General features: G+C 35.4%; 1 protein-coding gene across 7 annotated transcripts in view; it reads left to right on the top strand.

Moving 5' to 3' along the window:
- The window catches only part of KAT6A (lysine acetyltransferase 6A), a 113,423-nt gene that overhangs the window by 78,268 nt on the left and 14,885 nt on the right, over positions 1-20,270 (top strand). For all 7 annotated transcript variants that reach the window (XM_077849345.1, XM_077849344.1, XM_077849340.1 and 4 more), the window contains 4 exons: positions 11,342-11,457; positions 17,169-17,310; positions 18,356-18,517; positions 19,593-19,686. In XM_077849345.1, the coding sequence (XP_077705471.1) occupies positions 11,342-11,457; positions 17,169-17,310; positions 18,356-18,517; positions 19,593-19,686 (514 nt within the window). The remainder of the gene's footprint in view (positions 1-11,341; positions 11,458-17,168; positions 17,311-18,355; positions 18,518-19,592; positions 19,687-20,270) is intronic.

The following is a 20,270-nucleotide window of genomic DNA, read 5'->3' as shown; positions in this document are numbered from 1 at the left end:
GATTGAATTAGGCAAGAGTAGAAGCACAGAAACCCCAATTTAGAGGCTTTTTTAATGATCCAACTGGAAGAAGACCGTAACATAGACTTGGGATGTGGCAGTGGAAATAGAAGAGAAGTAGATGGGTTTAGAATATATTCTAGAGATGGAATCAGCAGATTTTGGTGGTAGATTTGATGTGTTGTTTGAAGGAGCAAGAGGACACCAGGGTTGACTCCCAGGTTCTCTGGCTTCATGGAATAGAGAAAGTGGGTTGAAGCCAATTAGAAAAGTTACCACTTTGGTTATATGACATTTTGTTTTGTTTTTGTTTTGGTTTTAAGATTTTATTTATTTGAGAGACAACGGGTGTGCATGCACAGAGGAGTTGGGGGCAGTGGGAGTGGGAAGAGCAGGTTCCCTGCTGAACAGAGAGCCCAGTGTGGGACTCTATCCCAGGACCATGAGATCATGACCGGAACCAAAGGCAGATGCTTAACTAAGTGAGCCACTCAGGCACCCCACATTATATGAGGTTTTGAAAAATAAAAACATTTACAAAGATACTGCATGAAGCAATTTTTGAGAGACTAGGTATGGTTTAGTAGCTCATTCAATATTTGTTTCAAAAATGTTGCAGGAGAATTACAGGGTCTTAGGTGATCTTACAGCTGTACCAATAAAAGATAAATGATACAGGAATTAATTTTGGAATTCTTCCAACCAACAACCTTTCATTTATTACATGCCAACTTGATTCCAGGAACTGTGCTAGGTATTGAGGCTATGAAAAAGTTTTTATTCTCATTGGGCTTACCATCTAGTAGGAAATGTGCCCCAAAAAAGCAAATCCAGTATTTGCTCATAGTGATTTTATTGAGTAATTAAGTTTTGTATGGTGCATTATGGTGAATTATTAAAATGTTTATAAAAAAGGACTATTAATTGGTTTTGATTTTTTTTTTTAATTTCAGGAGAAGTAAGAATGTCATTTACCTAGTACTATATTTTTTCATTAGCTATACAATGAATACATGAAAAAAAAAGCCACTTCTGAAAGGAAAAATAGAAGTATAAGAAATTAGTAGTATAGGCTTTTGTTCTGGAATTTTTTTTCAATGGTAATCTTATGGGCCTGGAAGAAATGGTTTTTCTTAAAACTTCTATCACAAGAAAGAAGCATTTGTATTCAGCTCATCTCATTGGAACATAACAGCCTTTTTGAAAAACATACAATGATTTTTACATAAAATATCACCAAATAGCATGTTATATTTCCATACTAATTTTAATGCATTCTCATTTTGAAGAATTTGATTGTTTCTTTGTATGTTGTATAAAGTTAACAGCATTTTTGAAATCTGTGTGGGCTGTTAAAATAATCTTTTTCTTTGCATAAAGAATTGGAACAGTTTTAGAAATGGAAATAATTAGGTTCAAAAACTCTCCTAATCCTGTGAGGTAAGGATTGTTATGGCCATTTTACGTATGAGGAAACCAATACTTTTAGTTGAGTGACTTTCGTGAAGTTATATAACTAATAATGGCAGAAGTGGAATTTGAACTCAGTCCTGTGTGGCTTCACATCTTGTGCCCTTAATCACAGTAACATCCTGCATTACACTTAAAAAAAAATGTTATTAAAGCATCAAAATCATAAAACATGTACTAAATACAAGTAGGGAAAGAGTACATAAAAGATAAACAGCAAACAGTGACATAAGAGTACTAATGAATGTAAGTCATTGCTGTATTAAATGATACAGATTGTTCCATATGGTCAGAGTATACTAAGATAATAAGAGTTGGTATGATTTGAGATAATGACAAAAGAAGCAGGCTTAAAGGATGATATGGATTTAGGTAAATGGAGAAAATGAGGGCTTACCAGGTAGGGTAAACAACATTAAGTAGAGCCTGGAGGAATAAATGACTACTATAAATGTAAGAGACATTGTAATTATTGGTCCATCAGATCAATAAATACTTAAGGGCCTAATATATATGCAAGTCACATTGTGGAGATGATATAGAAAACAATAGCTGCTCCTAAAGGTGTCATAGGGCAGATTGTCCTTGCTTTGCATAGCACTGTGTTATTGGAAACATGTGCCTATTAGAATCATGTCCATTCTTTATATGCTTCTCTGGTGACTAAGATTTAATCTCAGTTTAGGTTAGTTCATAAGTTTGAGTTAACATGGCACCATTTAAAGCAAGAACTGCTTGTATTTAGTCTGCTAGGTAAAACTGAATCTTTGTTGGACAGTGGTAAGAAATATATTGAATAACTTGTATAGGGCTGAATTTTAGAGAGCTTTAAAAGCTAGTAAGAGCGGAGGCACCTGGGTGTTGGTTGGTTAAGTGTCTGACTCTTGACTCAGGTTGATCTCAGGGTTGTGAGATTGAGCCTCACATTGGGCTCTGAGTGTGAAGCCTGTTTAAGATGCTCTCTCCCTTTCCCAACCACCCCCCTTCTCTCTCTCTGTCTCTCTCTCTCTTAAAAAACAAAACAAAACAAAACAAAAACAGCTGGTAACAGGACGTTAGTCTTGGCATGCCAGGATTTAAAGGTATCCTCGTGACTGCTTTGTTGTTGTTGGAATGATTTCTCTCTGGTACTGGTGAAATTAGAGATGGGGAGTGGGAGGTTGTTTTAGTATCTTACGGCATTTACCCATAATTATAAATCACATATTAAAGGCTAGTTAAATTTGAGTTCATTCATTTGGCAATTTAGCACAGTTTTATTGAGTATTTATTAAGATAGTGGTTAAGAGCATAAGTATTAGAAACAACCTGCAAAGATCCAAATCCTCCCTCTGCTGAGTGACTTTGGTCAAACAAGTTACTTAATAGGTTTGTTGAAAGGATTGAATGAGTTGATATTTGCAAAGTGCTTAGCGTGTCATTTGTATAGTGAGCACTAGATAAATGTGAGTTTCTGCTAGTTATCTTAGTAATAGGTGCTAGAAATACTTAGGTAAATAGAAAATGTGTCCCTGTTCTGTAGTTGAAGAGACATTTGTAAACAAAGCCATGTGGTTAGTAATAGACACCTTTTATTGTGTGCCAGGTACTACACGCCGCATTATATATCAGTTTTTTTCATTTAGTACAACTTTGTTACTTGTTCCTGTTTTACAGGTGAAGAAGTTGAAGCCTTAGAAGGATTGTCTTACTTAGAGTCATATAGTTGTTAGTATCAGAATCTATAGTGAACCCATGCAGTCTGACTCCAGATCCTTAACTCTTAATTTCTAGTTCATGGTATCATGCTACCATAAAGATATACATAAGATGAAATGAGAATGAACAGGAAGGCATCTGTCTAGGGATGTTAGGGGAATCTTCACAGAAGAGATGTTGAGGGAATGAGTAAGAATTTACCGTTGGGCAAGAGGCGGAAGGCATTTCAAAAAGAGGAGTTTGGGTATGAGAAAGCTTATTGAACCCTTGGAGCTATGTGCAACTTGTTTGGCTGGAGTTCAAGTAAGAGATGAGATTGAAATGGAAGTATGGACCAGATCACACAGGTCCTATGGTTCATGTTAGGAAGTTGTACTTTATTTTTTAGTTATAGCAGTTCTTTCAAGTAGTAAAATAACTCTTGAGGAACTACTGAAGACTTTTAAAAAGAGTGATGTGGTTGTATTTGTGTTTAGAAACTCAACTTTGGTGATACAGTGAACAGTAGATTGAAGAAAACCTGAACAGGGACATCAAGTCCAGTGATTAGAGTAGTCAGAATGAAATGTGACTAGGACCCAAATGAAAGAGGAGGAGATACAGTAGGTCAAGATTTTGAGGAAGATTTAGGATAGAATGAGAAAGATATGGTGTTGGGAATTGAGATTGAAATAGAAGGCAGAACCAGATAAGTCTCCCAGTGTCCTTCTTTTTTTTTTTTTTTTTTCCCCCCAGTGTCCTTCTATTTTGAGTAGGTGATGATACTAAACGTGGCAAGAGGAGCTTTTTTGGTAGAAGAGACCTTGCTTACATAAATTGGGAACTTGTGTGAAATCTAAAATGGAAAACTTCTGTAAACTATTGTATATACATGGATATGCAGGTCAGGAGGGTTTGGGGATAGGAGATATGCTGGGTTATCAGCACATAGGTGATAGATGAAACTACATATGTAGTAGCTGAAGTTGTTATCATAGATAACATATAACAATAAATATTACTGAGTACAGGTTACTGTCTGCTGAGTGTTAGAGATACAACAGTGAGCAAAAAAAAATTAGGAGCTTACAGTTGAGTTGAGGTGGGGCTATGTTAAAGTAAATGATACACCATGTGGCAGTGTTAGGGCGAAAAAGCAGGGGAGGGAGAGAGAATTTGGATGGATTTGTGCAGTTTTAAATTGTTGGGGTAGGGACTGTCTGACATTTAAGAGAAACCTGAAGGAGATAAGAGAATGAACCTTGTGAGTATCATCAGGGGGAACAATATTGCAGACAGGGGAGCAGAAATGTAAAGGTCCTGAATTGGGGTTTGTACTTGGCACACAGTCAAGGAAACACAAAGAAGGCCAGTGTGGTTAGAGCTGAGTAAGTGCAAGGTAGAAGAGAAATTAGGTGATGAGAGGACAGAAAGGTTCTGGGAGCTGGGAGATCAGATATGATAGGGTTTTCTAGGTCATCATAAGGCCTATGGCTTTTACTCTGATTGCGATAGCAACCCTTGGAGGATTTTGAGTAGAAGGACTTAAGTTGGAACAGGATTACTCTGGCTTCTGTATAGGTTGAGGGGGAAATACAAAAACCAGGAGAACTTAGGAGGCTATTAGAATTATCCAAGTAAGAGATACAGTGGTTTAGGACATAGTGGTAGTGGTAGAATTGGAATTCTGATTATGTTTCGAAGGTGGTAGACCATTAGGATATGCTGGTGGATTGGCTGTGAAAACAAGGAATTAAGGATGATGCCAGAACACAGTTGGAGGAGGGAGTTGCTTTTTTCTCCAAGATATAGAAGAATATGGGAGGAGCAGGTTTGAGGAAAAATAAAGATCAGGAGTTTGATTTTGAATACATTAACCTTGAGATTCCTATAAAGCAATCAGGAAAGGAAATGTCAAGTAGATAGTGGGTTATATGTGTCTGGAGTTCAAAGCGTAGGTCTGGGTTGAAATTTTAGATCTGGAACTTGTCAGTAAGTTGGTGGTACTAAAAGGAAGGAGACTAGATGAGGTCACCAAAGGAAAGGACAGAACTCTGAGGAGTTCTGTGAAGTACTCCAAGTTTTAGAGATTAGAGAAATGAGGAAAAATGGCCGGTGAAGAGGAAAAAACTTGGAAATACTGGTTTCTTACAAGCTAAGTGAAAAAAAAAATACTTCAAGAAAGAAGGAATGGAAAAATTTGCAGATAGGTCAAGTAAATTGAGGACTGAAAATTGACCATCAGATTTAGTAACATGAAAGTGAACTTGAGAAGCAGTTTCCATAATGAGTGAAGGGGAAGATGAAAATATAATTGGAGCTGGTTCAAGAAGGAATAGAAGAAGAGAAATTGGTTATAGAAGTAATATGGGGCTATTCTTCTGAAGTAGTTTGCAATGAAGAGGAACAGAGTGAATAGTTGGGTGAAGATGTGAGGACAAAAGAAAATATCCTTTTTTTTAAAATATGGGAGAAATAACAGTTGTTTATATGCTGATAGGAATGATCTAGTGGAGAGAAACCTGATGATGGAAAAGAGGGAAGGGAAATTGTCCAGTGTGCAAGTGGAGGCCCTGACTTTAGAGGAAGAGGGAGACAATGTAGCTATATATACTATACTATTAAGGAAGACAGGCTTTGGGCACAGAGGGTAGACATATAGATGTGGCTTTGGAAAGCGGTAGAAGTTCTCTTTTGATTGTTTCTTACTTTTCTAGTATAGTAGGAAGTAAAGGCATTGGTTGAAAATGAAGATGGGCTAAGAGGTGTTGGAGCCTTGAGGAGATAGGAGAAAGTATGAAATAATTTTTAAGGAGAGTGGGAGAGTGAATGGAGTTAGAGAAGCATCAAGGGTCCATTTGAAAGGTTAGTAGTTAAGAATTATAAATGGAGAATAGTCAGTGTGATTCTATGTTTTTCTTCTAACCGTATTCAGGTATTGGATTATGTGGAGACATGAGTTCAACCAGTTAGGATTTTGTTGTTGCATTGGGAGAAAAGTAGGGAAATTAAGGATATGTGCAAAGACGAGGTACAAAAAAGATCTTAGGATCTAAACTGAATGAGAAAGGAGGGCCATATGGAGAGTGAAAAACTGGTAGGATCACTGGATTATAGGTCTTATGGAAAGAAAGGATAATAGGGCTGAAGATAAAATCCTGAGCTTTATCAATATGTAGTGGGAAAGCAAAGAAGATATCTAAGTGTAGATGAACAAAAAAGACATAGGTGAAGAAAAAGACAGGAAGTAGTGTGTAATCACATCTATAATTCTTAGATCCAGAATCCTGAAAACTTAACAAAAAGTTACTGTTAAAGTATAAATAACATAAAATTTACCATCTTAACTATTTTTAAGAATACAGTTCAGTGACATGAAGGATGTGTATACATTGTTGTGCAACCATCACCACCATCCATCTCTAGAATTTTTTTTGTCTTTCCAAACTGAAACCCTGTACCCCTTATACCATAATTTCCCTTTTCTCCTTTCCCTAACCCTTGGCAATCACTAATCTAATTTTGTCTTTGAATTTAGCTGCTATAGGTAGGCCTCAGTGGAATAAAAAAATATTTGCCTTTTTGTGTCTGGCTTTTACTTTATTAGCATAACTTCTTTAAGGTTCATTCAGGTTCATTTAGAATTCCCTTACCAGAATTTTTATTTTTTAAAAATTGTATTTATTTATTCATGAGAGACACAAAGAGAGAGAGGCAGGGACATAGGCAGAGGGAGAAGCAGGCTCCATGCAGGGAGCCCGATGCGGGACTCAATCCCGGGACCCCAGGATCATGTCCTGGACTGAAGGCAGGCGCTAAACTGCTGAGCCACCCAGGCATCCACCCTTACCAGAATTTATATGTATATTTATCATTAGGTATATATGTCTTTACCATGAAAGTTTATCCATTCATCCAATGGACACTTGAGTTGCTTTTACCTTTTGGCTGTTGTGAATAATGCTGCTGTGAATGTGGGTGGACAAATACCTGTCTGAGTCTCTTTTTTCAGTTCTTTTATACATTGCTGGTTCATATGGAAATTGTTTAATTTTTTGAGGAACAGCCAAACTGATTTCCACAGTGCCTATGCACCATTTTATATTTTCACCAGCACTGTTCAAGAATTCCAATTTTTGCACATCCTCTCCAATGCTTGTTATTCTCTGTCCAGTATCCATCCTAGTAGGTGTGAAGTGGTGTATCTCATTGTGATTTGCATTTGCATTTCCCTAATGATTAATGATTTCTTTTCATGTGCTTACCAGCCATCTGTTTTATCTTCTTTGGAGATTGAAAAAAAAAAATATAACTCGTTTTACAGTAAGATCTCACTTACCTAAACAGAATTGTTGGCAAAACATGGTTTGAACTGATATGAGACTATACATATTCGTTACTTATTCCATTTAATATGGATATTCATATGCTTTCCTAAAGAAATATTAGTGTGTCTGATTATGGAGTGTTGCCCAAAATCCTGTCAGGGTTGTTGATTTCAGATATGTAATACTTCACTAACATCAAAAAAATTCAAGATTCTGAAGCACATTCTATTTGAAGGGTTTTGGATAAGAGTCTGTGACTTTGTAGCTTCACTTCCTTGGAAAACTAAGTTCCAGTTCCAAAAAACATGCACACAAACTTTTGGAATTCAGAACATTAATTAATTGAGGACAGTGAGTACTTCATATCTCACCCCTCCCATTTTGTTCTTTTCTGTCTTTATTCTTCACTGTTGATTTTCCTTCCCTGAAGTATTTCCCCTCTTAACTTCTCTGAGCCTTCCCCCCGCCCCCCCCCCCCCCCCCCCACCTATGAGGTGGGCATATTGTTTTCTACTTTGAGGAACCGACTGTGGCATTTAAATGAGATAACAATATAAGGCATAGAGTCTGCCACAGTATTGGCTTCATAAGTGCTGATTCTCTTTATTCTTTAAGTTCATGCTGCCTCTATTTTGGAGTGTATGAACTCATTCTTACATATCTCTTTCATCATGCAACTTCTAATCCCTAATGAACAGAATTATTTTTTATTACACTGTTTCTATAGGAAAATGTTCAAATACCAGAAAGACCTCTCCTTTCCCTACACTACACATTCTCATACTAATAATAAGGGTACATTCCTCCTCTCCACTCCCACTTCAAAATGCCAAATCCCCGTAGGGAATGGAAAGGGAAGATCAAGGTGGAGTTGTCCAGTGGAGGCATGAGGAAAGGAGCAGAACTGTATCCTTATCACTTCTAGATCAGTTGTAGTTTTCATGTTTGTACCAGATCTGGAATTGGAGAGTACTGTCAGAGTTGCTTCTGTATATTGGAAATTGGAATTAGGTGAGTCATTTGTGGATGTGGAGTTTTTGAAGAAGAGTAATAATCTTTTCTCATAAACTGCTAGTAATAACAGTTTTATTATCTAGAATAGGTTATTTAAAGTTATCTTTTGGGTTAGTCCAATTACTAGTGCATTTAGTTCCCCACCCCTTACTTAGATTGAAAGATCCATTCTGACCTGGAATATATGTCATCTTTTCAAGATGTTGGCATATTCAAATGAAAAGGTGGCACAAAGTGGCAGAATTCTAGTTAAAAGTTTAAAAAAATAATTTATTAAAAAATATTTTATGTGTTTATTTGAGAGAGCCTAAGCAAGAGAGAGAGAGAGAGCACGAGCAAGGAGAGGGGCAAAGGGATAGGGAAAAACAGACTCCCTACTGAGCATGGAACCCCAGCGTTGGATTCTGGGCTGGATCTCAGAACTCTGGAATCATGACCTGAGCCAAAGGCAGACAGACACTCAACTGACTGAGCCACCCAGTCCCTGCTGTGTTCTTGATTCTATTAGATAGCTGCTGCTTTAGAAAGCTGCATGTTTACTGAGAGTATTTTGGCTGAAATTTAAAAATAAAACCTAGCAGAATTGACCTTGTCATTCAGATTTGAGTTTGATTTTGGCAAGGACTGGGTTAATGAGTGGTTTGGATGCAGCTGTTGCTTCCTTACTGCAGTGAGTCTTTGTTAAGGTGTAAACCTTAGTAAACGGAAACACACAGGCTCTTGAGGCTTTCATAAGGGAGTTGGAGATGGTGGTGGAGGCCAGAAGTGGATGAGTGCATGTGCCAGCCATTTCACGGTGCAAACAGGTGAGGATAGGTAAAGGCAGTGGGGAAGTCTTCTGTGAGTCTAGTTTTAAACAGACCGTCTTAGTTGCGGTGATGTGTAAACAGTTATACTGGAACTGGATATCCACGTTTACATCGTGCATCCGCCTGGAGGAGCGCCGGGCAGCTGAGGGGAAGGCTCTCAAACAACAGGCAGTGCCTCAGCAGGTGCATATTTTCAACTCCTCTGCTTTCTGTTTGATCGTTGGCTCAGGAAGTTGTTTTCTGATATTTGGTTATTCTGATACCTCCTATACTCGTGTTGTTTTGAGTTGTGAAGATAGGTTAAAAGATGCTACTTTATGAATTAGAATACTTGCTTCTGGAATGTAGTTTAAAGAACATTGTTTTTAAAACCTTTTTACAAATTTTTATTTTGGTTTTGAGACATGAAAAAATATTATTTTAACCCTGTCTTGCGTATGTTTGTTTTTAATGATTTTTGCACTTGGAAGAACCCCCAGTACTCCTTGGTGTCCTAACATAATTGATCCAACTAATAGATGTTTATATTTTGTTTTGAAATGTCTAAGGAAGAGGTTGAGGTTTCACCTAGCTGTATTCCAGCATGAAACCTGAGATAAGTCCCTTGGCCTTTTTATAAAAGATAATGGTTAGAAAGGCCAGAGAGAGTTCTCAAATTAGTTGTTGTGAAGAGGTTTCTTCCTTCCTTAAATGAATTTACTAAAACTGAATAAAAATATCTGATCTTTTTTGTTTTGTTAGAAAGTGTGTAGGGGTTTGTGGGGGTGTGTCTGTCTCTCTATGGGCTCCAACAAGAGACTTTTAATAAATCTGTCTGATTTTTAAAGCATAAAGTTGAAGAATAATGTTAGTTATCCTTTTGTTGAGGAGTTATTAATACTTTGATTAGACTAAATTCTAACTTAAGTCAATTTTAATGTTAAGCCTTCAAAAAAAGAAGAATTTATTTATTTATTTTAGAATGAGCAGAGGAGGCAGGGGGGGGAGGAAGAGGGACAAGCAGATTCTGAGCTAAGCATGGAGCCCTAGGTGAGGCTTAGTCCTACGACTGGAGATCATGACCTGAGCTGAAACCAAGAGTGGACACTTAACTGACTGAGCCACCCAGGCGCCCTAATGTTAAGTCTTAAATGAATATTTATAGTGTCCATGATAAATATTATGTACATAATATATATGTATGTATGTGTCTATGTATGAATCTCTTCCTGTATTGGTTGTAGAGCACATCAAATTGCTCTTGAATTTGAAGTTTTAAAACCTGATCTTTGTAGTCCTCAGCAGTGGCTTATATTTAAATTGCTGGTGTGGAAGTCATAAAGGCTTTACAAATTACTCTTTTTTTAGATAATGTAGTTCAGGTTTTTGCAGAGATGGAGGCATAGAGATTGTTTTCATTATAAACAGAAGATAGATAAAAGGGATAATGATATGTGTATAACAGTTTTTTTTTTTTTTTTGGTTGGTTAAATCTATGAATAACTACTGATGAAGGGAATTTTAGGGGCAGTGTAAAATGAAGACTCTTTTGATACTTTTTTGTCATATTCTTTTAATATTATCTACTTTTCCAAACCAGAAAGTCACTCTATTCTCCCTGCTCACATGTTTAGTGGGTTGTTGCTGTAGTCAGGTGAGGCACTTGTGTAGTGACACTGGCAAGTATTCAGAGTTCCTTCTCCCTCCTTGTTAAAAGTTATTCTTTGTCTTATATCCCCAAATGTCAGCAGCTTCTCTTTAATAACTAAGTCATTAAGGGAGTGAATTTAATTGTGGAAAATATTCGCAGTCTTATTAAATGTGGAAAATACAATGACACCAATTGCATTTGGTTTTCAAAGATTAGCATTTTTGTTGTCCATTTGAATACCCTGTTTACAAAAAATAATACAGCTTATTTCAAAACTTGTTAGCTTATTCCTCGCTTTTTTTGTTCTTCTGTGGAACTCTGAGAAGACAACATCTAATTTCAGCTTTTTCATTATATCAATCTCAGTAGATTTAATTTAGCTAACTTTTGTGATGTATTTTTTGACTGCACAGAAAGTTGGAGTGACTGGTCCCCCTGATCCACAAGTCCGCTGTCCCTCTGTCATTGAGTTTGGGAAGTATGAAATTCACACCTGGTACTCCTCCCCATATCCTCAAGAATATTCAAGGTATGTTTTGAGAGACCCTTTACCTTTTGTTTGTAGTTTCTTAGAACTCCCAACACTAGATCTTGGGGACATTTTAGTCCGCTTATCTTTATACATTTGAGGAAACTGGTGGATTTTAAACATCCATAGTAGCAGCATATTCTGGTAGCCACTTAATCCCAGTTGGCTTTAGATTTTTCTTTTCTGTAACCTGTCCAAAAGCTATTATTTAAAATTGGGAACCTGACACATGGTCAGAACAAGAAGAGGAACATATTTCTTTAAGAGAAATTTGCCTTCATACTTCATGCTACTTAAGTACAAGTAAACTTTCATTGAGTAGACTTTTATCTAAAATTTTATAATTTAATGAACTTAGTGAATGTTTTTGCAGGAATAATTGGACAAATGGTATGTAGTAATACTACATGTAAATAGCTTGGATTTCCAGACATTAAAAGTAACCAGTCACCAGCTTTTTGGGATGAGGCAATATGTTTAGTGAAGCCAGATAGGTTTCATGACTCCGTTCTCCGTTCTGACATTTATAAGCTGTATAACCTTAGAAGTTGCCCAGCTAGCCTATACCTCAGTTTCTTCATCTGCAAAATGGGGTAAAACTAGTACTTACCTCATAGAGTTTGTTGTGATCATTAAAATGAGTTAAAACCTGTAAATCTCACCTTGACCCAAGGGTAGAGAGGAAATTGATGTAGAGATGGATTTAGAGAGCCAGCATCAGCACTTGCTTTTCAAGAGATTGATGAGAGTGGAACCACGAGGCTGTTGCTTATTAAGATATGAAAAGGCTTCTTTAGAAATGTGTTTTTTATTCTGGTAAGATTGTCAGTATCTGATCTCTTCGGTTTGATGGAATTGGTTTTCAATTTATTCTTAATAAACATTGCCTACAGAAAAATAAATAATAAATAGGAATCATAGTAGAAAGCAGCAATGGGATAGGAACTATAAAATTTACCAACTTTCTTAAGTAAAATTTTAGACATTTTTCTGGTACATTGCCTTATCTGTTGTGGAGTATTCCCTGAATTTTCCATCAAAAAATATTCTATAGGATAATAGATTCTTTAGTAATTGTGATTTTTTCTCTATTTGTAATTCTTTTAGTTACATTTATATATATATATAATTTTAAGTGAGTTTAGGCTTGTCCTATTAAACTTGAGTTGGCTAAAATGTTTAGAGATCTTATGTTTTCCAAATAAAAATCCTGTGTCCTTACTTGGTTAATAACTACTTATTATTTTATGCTGAATTATTTCTAAGTTATTTCTTATTACTAAAGGTTTTGAACACTTTTTTAAAAATTCAAAATCCCAAAGCATGCAAGAACAGAACAATTGCAGCAAATAAGAAAGAAGAAAGATCCCAAAAGGAAAATCTTTGGGAAGTGGGATTATGCATTATTTCCCATAATACCCAGATATTTGTGTGCATTGTATATTAAGTAATCTTGCATCCCTGACTTAAGAAACAAATCAAAATGAAACAACAATGAAGTCAGTAATGCTGCTTCATTTGGAGCAGTATGATTAAGTCTTAGACATTGAATTGTATAAACCAGAGTTTTAACCCTAAGTTTCTGTAATAGGCCATATGATGTTCATATCTGGCAGACAGTTTCATAGAGAACCCCCTAAAACATGGCATAGATGGGCTAAAGGCAAGAGTAACTGTGATGGTGGGAAATCCTTTACTCCTGAGCAGTTTAGCATTATTAACCTTTTTGCAAGGAAATCATACTGATATCCTAAAGAATGGGTTCTATGTAATTGAGTAGCTTGGGAAATTTCCTCTTCCTTTTGATCTTGTTCCTGACTTGATTTGATGCATAGATTATATACTACAGCCCCAGTTACAGAAGACCAGCATCCTTAAGGTCTTTGGGTGACCATTAAATGATGAAAAAAATGAATGAAAGGAGAATAAAACTATTAATCATAAATTAATAGTAGCTTTAGTTACCATCATTGAGCTGGTACTAGACTAAACATCTCTGGAATAATTTTGTGTGAGGTAGATAGTAATATCTTCATCTTCCAGACCAGAGCCCAGCAAACATATTCAAGACCACACAGTTTATAAATTGCAGGACCGGATTTAATCTCACTTTTCTCTTAATCACATAGCCATAACTTTTAATCACTGAGCTTGCCCTACTCCATATAGCATCTGTATCTAGATTGATCTCACATGGCTTTTACCATAATCTTTAATTTAAGTAATATTTGATAGAATTTTTTGTTGTATTAAAATTTTACCAAAAATGGACTTATTATAATAAGGCTACACAAATTGCTGCTACCTGGGGCAATGTTTAGAAGCCAAAAGGATACTGTAAGAGTTCCTGGGAAGAATATTTGCATCATCCTTCAAGTAAGAGAAGCAATGTAGCTGCAGCCCAGTTAAGAGTGTCAGCATAGTGGCTGGCTCTAGAATAAACTTTAGGTATGGAAGCTACACCCCATGATGCAGCTAATCAAAGTGACCTTTCACCTATTGGATAGTCAAGGCCTAGATGCTATCAGGAAGACAATGACAAAAAGTAGTACCCAACAGTATCCTTTATGGCTAAGAGTATTCATACTCTTCTATAATCACATCATGTGATTTGATGTTCTTTCTGGTTGATACATTTTTTCAATGAAAGAACTTTAGCCATATATACTGTTACTAAAACATTTTGTTTTCCAGGAGTTTTATCAGATGATTCCCTTTACACTAACAGTGTTATCCCAGTGGGCTTGGTTATAATAAAGTAAGAGCCTTTATTTTAAAATGTTTTCAGCAAGAACTAAATTGGAATCAAGTAGATTATGATGCTTGCTTTTACTTTATTTTTCAGATACTAAAATTTGCTGAAGTTTTTTTTTTAATCAAGAAAATGTCATGCATCTTGCTATTTATTCCAAGGGAATAGCATGAATTTATGATTTACCAGATAAGACTTGGCAGTAATTTTTTTATAGATTTCATTCCTCCTAGGTTTTCTTGAACAACTTGCTTACTGTGAGAGCTTTAAAAATTAGGCCTTCTTTCATAGACCTTAGAAAATAAGTTGTACTTTATTTTCATGTCTCTGTACCAAGACCTAAAAGTTGAATTGGATGCTTTTAAATTTGGCATTTATCTTTAGCATAATCTGGAAAGTGTAGTGTTCTGTCACTCTTCCCTCCCTTCCTTTTTCCCCAGGATTTTATGTTTCTCCAATTCACATTGTAGGGAATATTTAGTTGTAATATTTAGTTTTCAGAGTGAAACTGTATGCACAGATTCTTCTGTATCTTCATGTGGCAACAAGTTAAAATTGCTCATTGAGAATTTAGCACTGGTAAATAAAAGTAAGTGGTAGAGTAGTTGGAAGAAGGAGGATGCCATTAGTTACACAGGGAGAACCTCCTTCTGCCTTCCTTTTAAGAAGAAATTATTCAAAATCCACATATTGAGGAAAATAGTGTGGCAGTTGTGGGTCAGCTCTGAGACTCAGTTTGTATAGCTAGTGCCCACATTAGATGAAGTTTATAGTTGTGGCCATTTTGTTTTGAGACTTTTTTTAGTTCTGGTGGTAAAGAGGAAGAAAACTCTCTGTCTTATTGCCATTCCTTCTCTAAGTTGTGGGGTTTGAGGCAGCATGCAAAGGAAATAAGCATGGTCAGCCAGGAAACCTTTCTTTTCTATGCTCTTGGCTCCAGTTTTTTTACTTCAGTTTGTAATGTCAGTTATTATTTGTTATTCTCACTACTTTATTCTGGAATGACTTTTGTACTAATGATATAATATCAGGTTATATTGGTTTGTCTAATATGAGAGATTTTGGAAACTAGTATTAGGTATTGTAAATACTTAGAAATACTGTACCTCACCAGTTCCCTGGAAGCGTTTAGTGTGCTGTGAACAACAGTTTTAGAAGTAAGCTGTGAGACTGTTTTGGAAGAGTAAATGCACATTGTAAATCTCCAAGGTAGAAGGAAAAAAATCACATACCTTTTCCCACCCTTGTTTGAGTGTGAAACACTAACTGCATACAGGGCTAGTGCTCCATAAGTCTACCTTGACAAAGGCCTTTGTTGAATGTTAGATGTTTTCAGATAAGGTATAATTATGTTTTAAAAGTGGCTTCCAAAGTAGTACTTGAAAAAATAGTGTGGTCTTCACACTTTAGGAAATTAGAGATTTTTCTGTGTTAATCTATTTTTTTCTTTAATTCTGATGTAATAGTTTTAAAGCATAGCTATCCAAACTGGTACAACTAAATTTAATGAGGCTTATTAAAATTTCCTTTAGCTTATTACTTATGTATTACTTATTTATTTGAGAAAAAATGCAGTTATTTGTTTAGATTATAGTTCTTGTCATCATATCTAGTATTTTTGTATATCCAGTTTTTAGTGATGGTATCAGATCTCAGATTAGCAAGGCATGACCAGTTGTGGACACAGTTCAGGATACAGGGAAGTTTTTGTGCTGAGGATAAATGAGGTGTGTATTTTATATTAGAAGAGCCACGTGGTCTTCTGGATGAGACTGCAATAGGTGTAAAAGCCACTGGCTTTTAATTTAGACTCTTACTTCCATTACTTTATGAATTCATCCAGTAACTTTATTGCCTAGCTCCTCATAAAAGGGACATCGTAAAGATGTCCTATTAAATTACTGCTAAAATACTACTATTGTATAAATATAAATTAATAACAACATCTGAAAGAATAATTTGAACTTTTATTTCACTTGTTGACTTTTAAGCTTCAGGGTTTAATGTGATATTTAACCAGAGGGAAAGCCAGAATTTCAGGGGTAGAGGGAAGGAGGTAGTGTAGTATGTCCAAACCTGAAAAGACATATTATTACAGTTTTATACTTAAAAAGATATATAAAATCTGCTTTTATAATACCCATTTTATATCCATATTTCTCAGCACTCTATACCTAGTGCACCTAGCACAGGGCCTGACACACAGTAGTAGCACAGTTGACCCTTGAACAACACCATGGTGAGGGGCACCAACTCCACACAGTCAGAAATCCATGTATAACTTTTGACTTCCCAAAAACTTAACTAATAATCTGCTGTTGACCACAAGCCTTACCAATAGCATAAACAGTCAAGTGACACATACTTTTTATTACATGTACTATATATTATATTCTTAGAATAAAGTAAGCTAGAGAGAAGAAAATATTATTAACAAAATCTTAAAGAAGAGAAAATATATTTACATTACTGTATTTACCAAGAAAAATCCACATATAAGCGGACCCATGCTGTCCAAAGCCATGTTGTTCCAAAAAAAATGGATGAATGATCAAATAAAGGAAGAAAGAATATATAGCTGAGAAAATCTTCTTCACTTATTGGTGTGTTCTGAAGGTAGGCTTTATTTTCTACTTTATTAGAGATTATCAAGGAGGGGAAAATATGCGATTTGCATTGTCTGCCAAGTGGGTAACTTTTTAAAAAGTCTGGGAAGCATTTAGTCTAATAGGAAGAGCACTGAATTGAGTATCTTTACTTTTCACTCTTGCCCTCCTTGTTAACTAGTTAGATGCCGCTAACCAAATTAGTTTTATCTTTAGTTTGTTTTCTCTTTCATTAATGGGGATAACAATACATTCTCTACCTTTTTATTCGAGTAGTAATGAGATTCAAAAAACGATAGTTGTGAAAGTTTGCAGTCTTATAAAAAGCCCTGTCTTTTTTTAATTATTTACAGGCTCCCTAAATTGTATCTTTGTGAATTCTGTCTAAAATATATGAAAAGTAGAACTATTCTCCAGCAGCACATGAAGAAATGTGGTTGGTTCCATCCTCCTGCCAATGAGATTTACAGAAAAAATAATATTTCTGTCTTTGAGGTAAAGTAGATTTATAGTTTTATAGTTATCTTCCTATCATTTCAAATGTAGTGCCATCTGAACTGCATCTAATTGTACTTGGAGTTTTTTTTGAAATGTTATTTTACTCACTATTGAGTCCCAGTAATTCAGCTATATGAGAAGAAGAATTAGGCCAATCCAAATGGTACCAAGATCACACAAGCTTGATCTCAAAATAAATTATTCTGTTTCAGGATTCCATTTGATTATAAAAATGCCAACTGATTGGTTAATTGGTTATGTTTAGATGTGATAAAATTGTATGAAATGGTATTTAAATGAAAAAATTTCTCTTGCTTTACTTAAAGGAATATTTTGTAGAGGTATATTTAATAGCTGTAGTAAACCTTATTTTGTAAAGATATAAAAAAAATTTTTTTTCACTTTGTCATGATGATATGACTTTGTGTCTGGGAATATTGCATTTGCTGAGTTCCAACCTAGGAAACCTGCTTGGTGCCTCTGGCAATAGTTAATACTCCTGAAAATAGCTTTATTTGGGGGTAAATCTAATCGTGGCGGTCAGACTGTGTTGCTTCTAGCTGCTGGCAGAGATCAGACTATAATTATATCTTGTTTTACTTAACATATGTATTTTAGAAGAGGTTGCTTTTAGATCTTTTGTTGGATTACTTTTAAAAATGAATCACATCAGCTTGCCATCTAAGGGATTACTACAGCCAGTCTCGTTTATTTTATCTTTTTTTTTTTTTTTGATATTTTTTTTTATTGGAGTTCGATTTGCGCCAGTCCTGTTTAAAAGCAAAAAGTGCTGTTTTTAAAAGAGTCATCATTTCTTTGTCTAGCTATTCATACTTTGTCGAAGTACAGTATTTTATATGTTTAGTAGTCTTAAAACAGCAGGTGTTCTAATTCTACTGTTGAAAGGATAGCTTCCAGGTTCTGATTACTGACAGCTTCTCTGAGGCTGGACAATGTTACTCACAGGTATTTGTAAGTGATGTGTACTCTTGAACTAAAGAGCCACTTTTCCTGACCATTTTGTTCTATTATTTTCCTCTAGGTTGATGGGAATGTCAGTACCATTTATTGTCAGAACCTGTGTCTCTTGGCAAAGTTGTTTCTTGACCACAAAACGCTCTATTATGACGTGGAGCCATTTCTTTTTTATGTACTAACACAGAATGATGTCAAGGGCTGCCACCTTGTTGGCTACTTTTCTAAAGTAAGTATATTCAGCTTAAAATTTGTTTGAATTCACATGGAAATCTAAAACAATCTTTGTCACTTCCCCTGAGGAGAAACTACACTATCAGCACCTTCTAAGTACTATCTGGCTTTTTGGAAAGGAAAATAGAAGGAACATTCAGAATCATATCAAGTGCTAGAAGGTGCCTAATAACATTCAACAGACTCTACTCTCCTAGGAACATGAGCTGCCATTTATACTCTAGAGGAAAAGGTTTTAAATCACTTCTATTCCCATGGTAATAATAGCCAGAACTTGTGAAATAAACAGTCATTACCTCTGTGAGCTCTTTCTCAGTTTAAATCTTCTCTTCCTAGTTTAAATTTGAAGAATTTAAATAAGAATAAGAAGCCATTTTAATTCAAGGATATTTTTCTCTCCTAATAATCTTCCATTCTCTTGGGGAGAACAAAAGGTGTTTTTTTGTAGTCAAACCACATAAAAGATGTACTTATACTTAAGTTAGCCTATGATAAAATCTAAGTGTATGAAACAGGTAAGTGGAAAGCACCAGCTTTCTGTTAGTTGGCTATTTCAGAAGTTAAATGTAATTTTATAGATACTGCCTGATTTTTAAAGGAACTGTACCCAACATTTTCAGATTATTTTTTGTGAAGTTAGGTACAACCAGTGGAGAGATGGGACTGCCCTGTCTATCACCAGAGCAGGAAATAAGAGAATCTTTGAAATGGTTGATGAATTTTCCCATTTCTGGAGTACCACACTGACTCATCATTTGTAGCTTTGCAGATTGATTGGGACTCAGATTCCTCTGTTCATCTTAGGCAATGACATACTGTTTTGGAGTTGCAGATGGTGTTAGATGGCATAATTTTATTTTATATTTTTATTCTCCTGGGATGGTTGCTTTGTGGGTAATGGCAATGACTTAACATTGTCCTAGCTCCTCCCAGTGGGGTATTTTTTTCTTGATGAGCTTGCTATTCTCAAAGGACCAGGGCTGTGGTTTTGACTGTTAGTCTTTGTTTCTTGATAATTAGCATTACTATTCAGTCTTATCCACATGTTGTTTTACAATTTTCTTTACCAGGAAAAGCACTGCCAACAGAAGTACAACGTTTCCTGTATAATGATTCTTCCCCAATACCAGCGTAAGGGCTATGGCAGGTTTCTCATCGATTTCAGTAAGGATTATATAATACAGTTTTTCATTATCTCTTCTTGTGGACCTTCTGTGATATCTGTATTTTTAGAGATTTACAGATGATTTATTGGTTGCTAGTATCTTTTGTCATACTGCAGTGTGGGACTTTAAAACCTAAAGTCATGAATTTTTTTTTTCTTTTGATTGGACATGAAATATTTTAAAATAGCTTATACTGAATACTCACTTTTGTGTGACCTATTGCAAATACTTTTAATTATAAACTCTGAATTTACAGTGGAACTTAGTTTTATGATAATTCTGACAGTAATAATACTCAATACATTATATAACTACTTAAGTTAGTACAGTAGAGAAATACAGCGCTCGCCTTATTTTTTGTTACCCAATTACCTGAGAAAATGTGTACATCATTTTTTAGTTACGGGCTCTACCTAGTGGTTAAAATATGCAGTGCACCTTTAAAAAAACCCTAAAAGTAAATGGTGTAGGAAATAATTCAATCTGACTTAAAAATTAAAAGCTAACAGCTCTAAAAAAGTCAATGTAGATTTTGAATCTTGTTTTACATGTTGATAGTCTTGCTTAGAAAGTAAATATATG

This window comes from Canis aureus, chromosome 15 (genome assembly GCF_053574225.1).
Source record: "Canis aureus isolate CA01 chromosome 15, VMU_Caureus_v.1.0, whole genome shotgun sequence".
Taxonomy (NCBI): Eukaryota; Metazoa; Chordata; class Mammalia; order Carnivora; family Canidae; genus Canis; species Canis aureus.
This window is presented reverse-complemented; position numbering and strand designations above follow the sequence as displayed.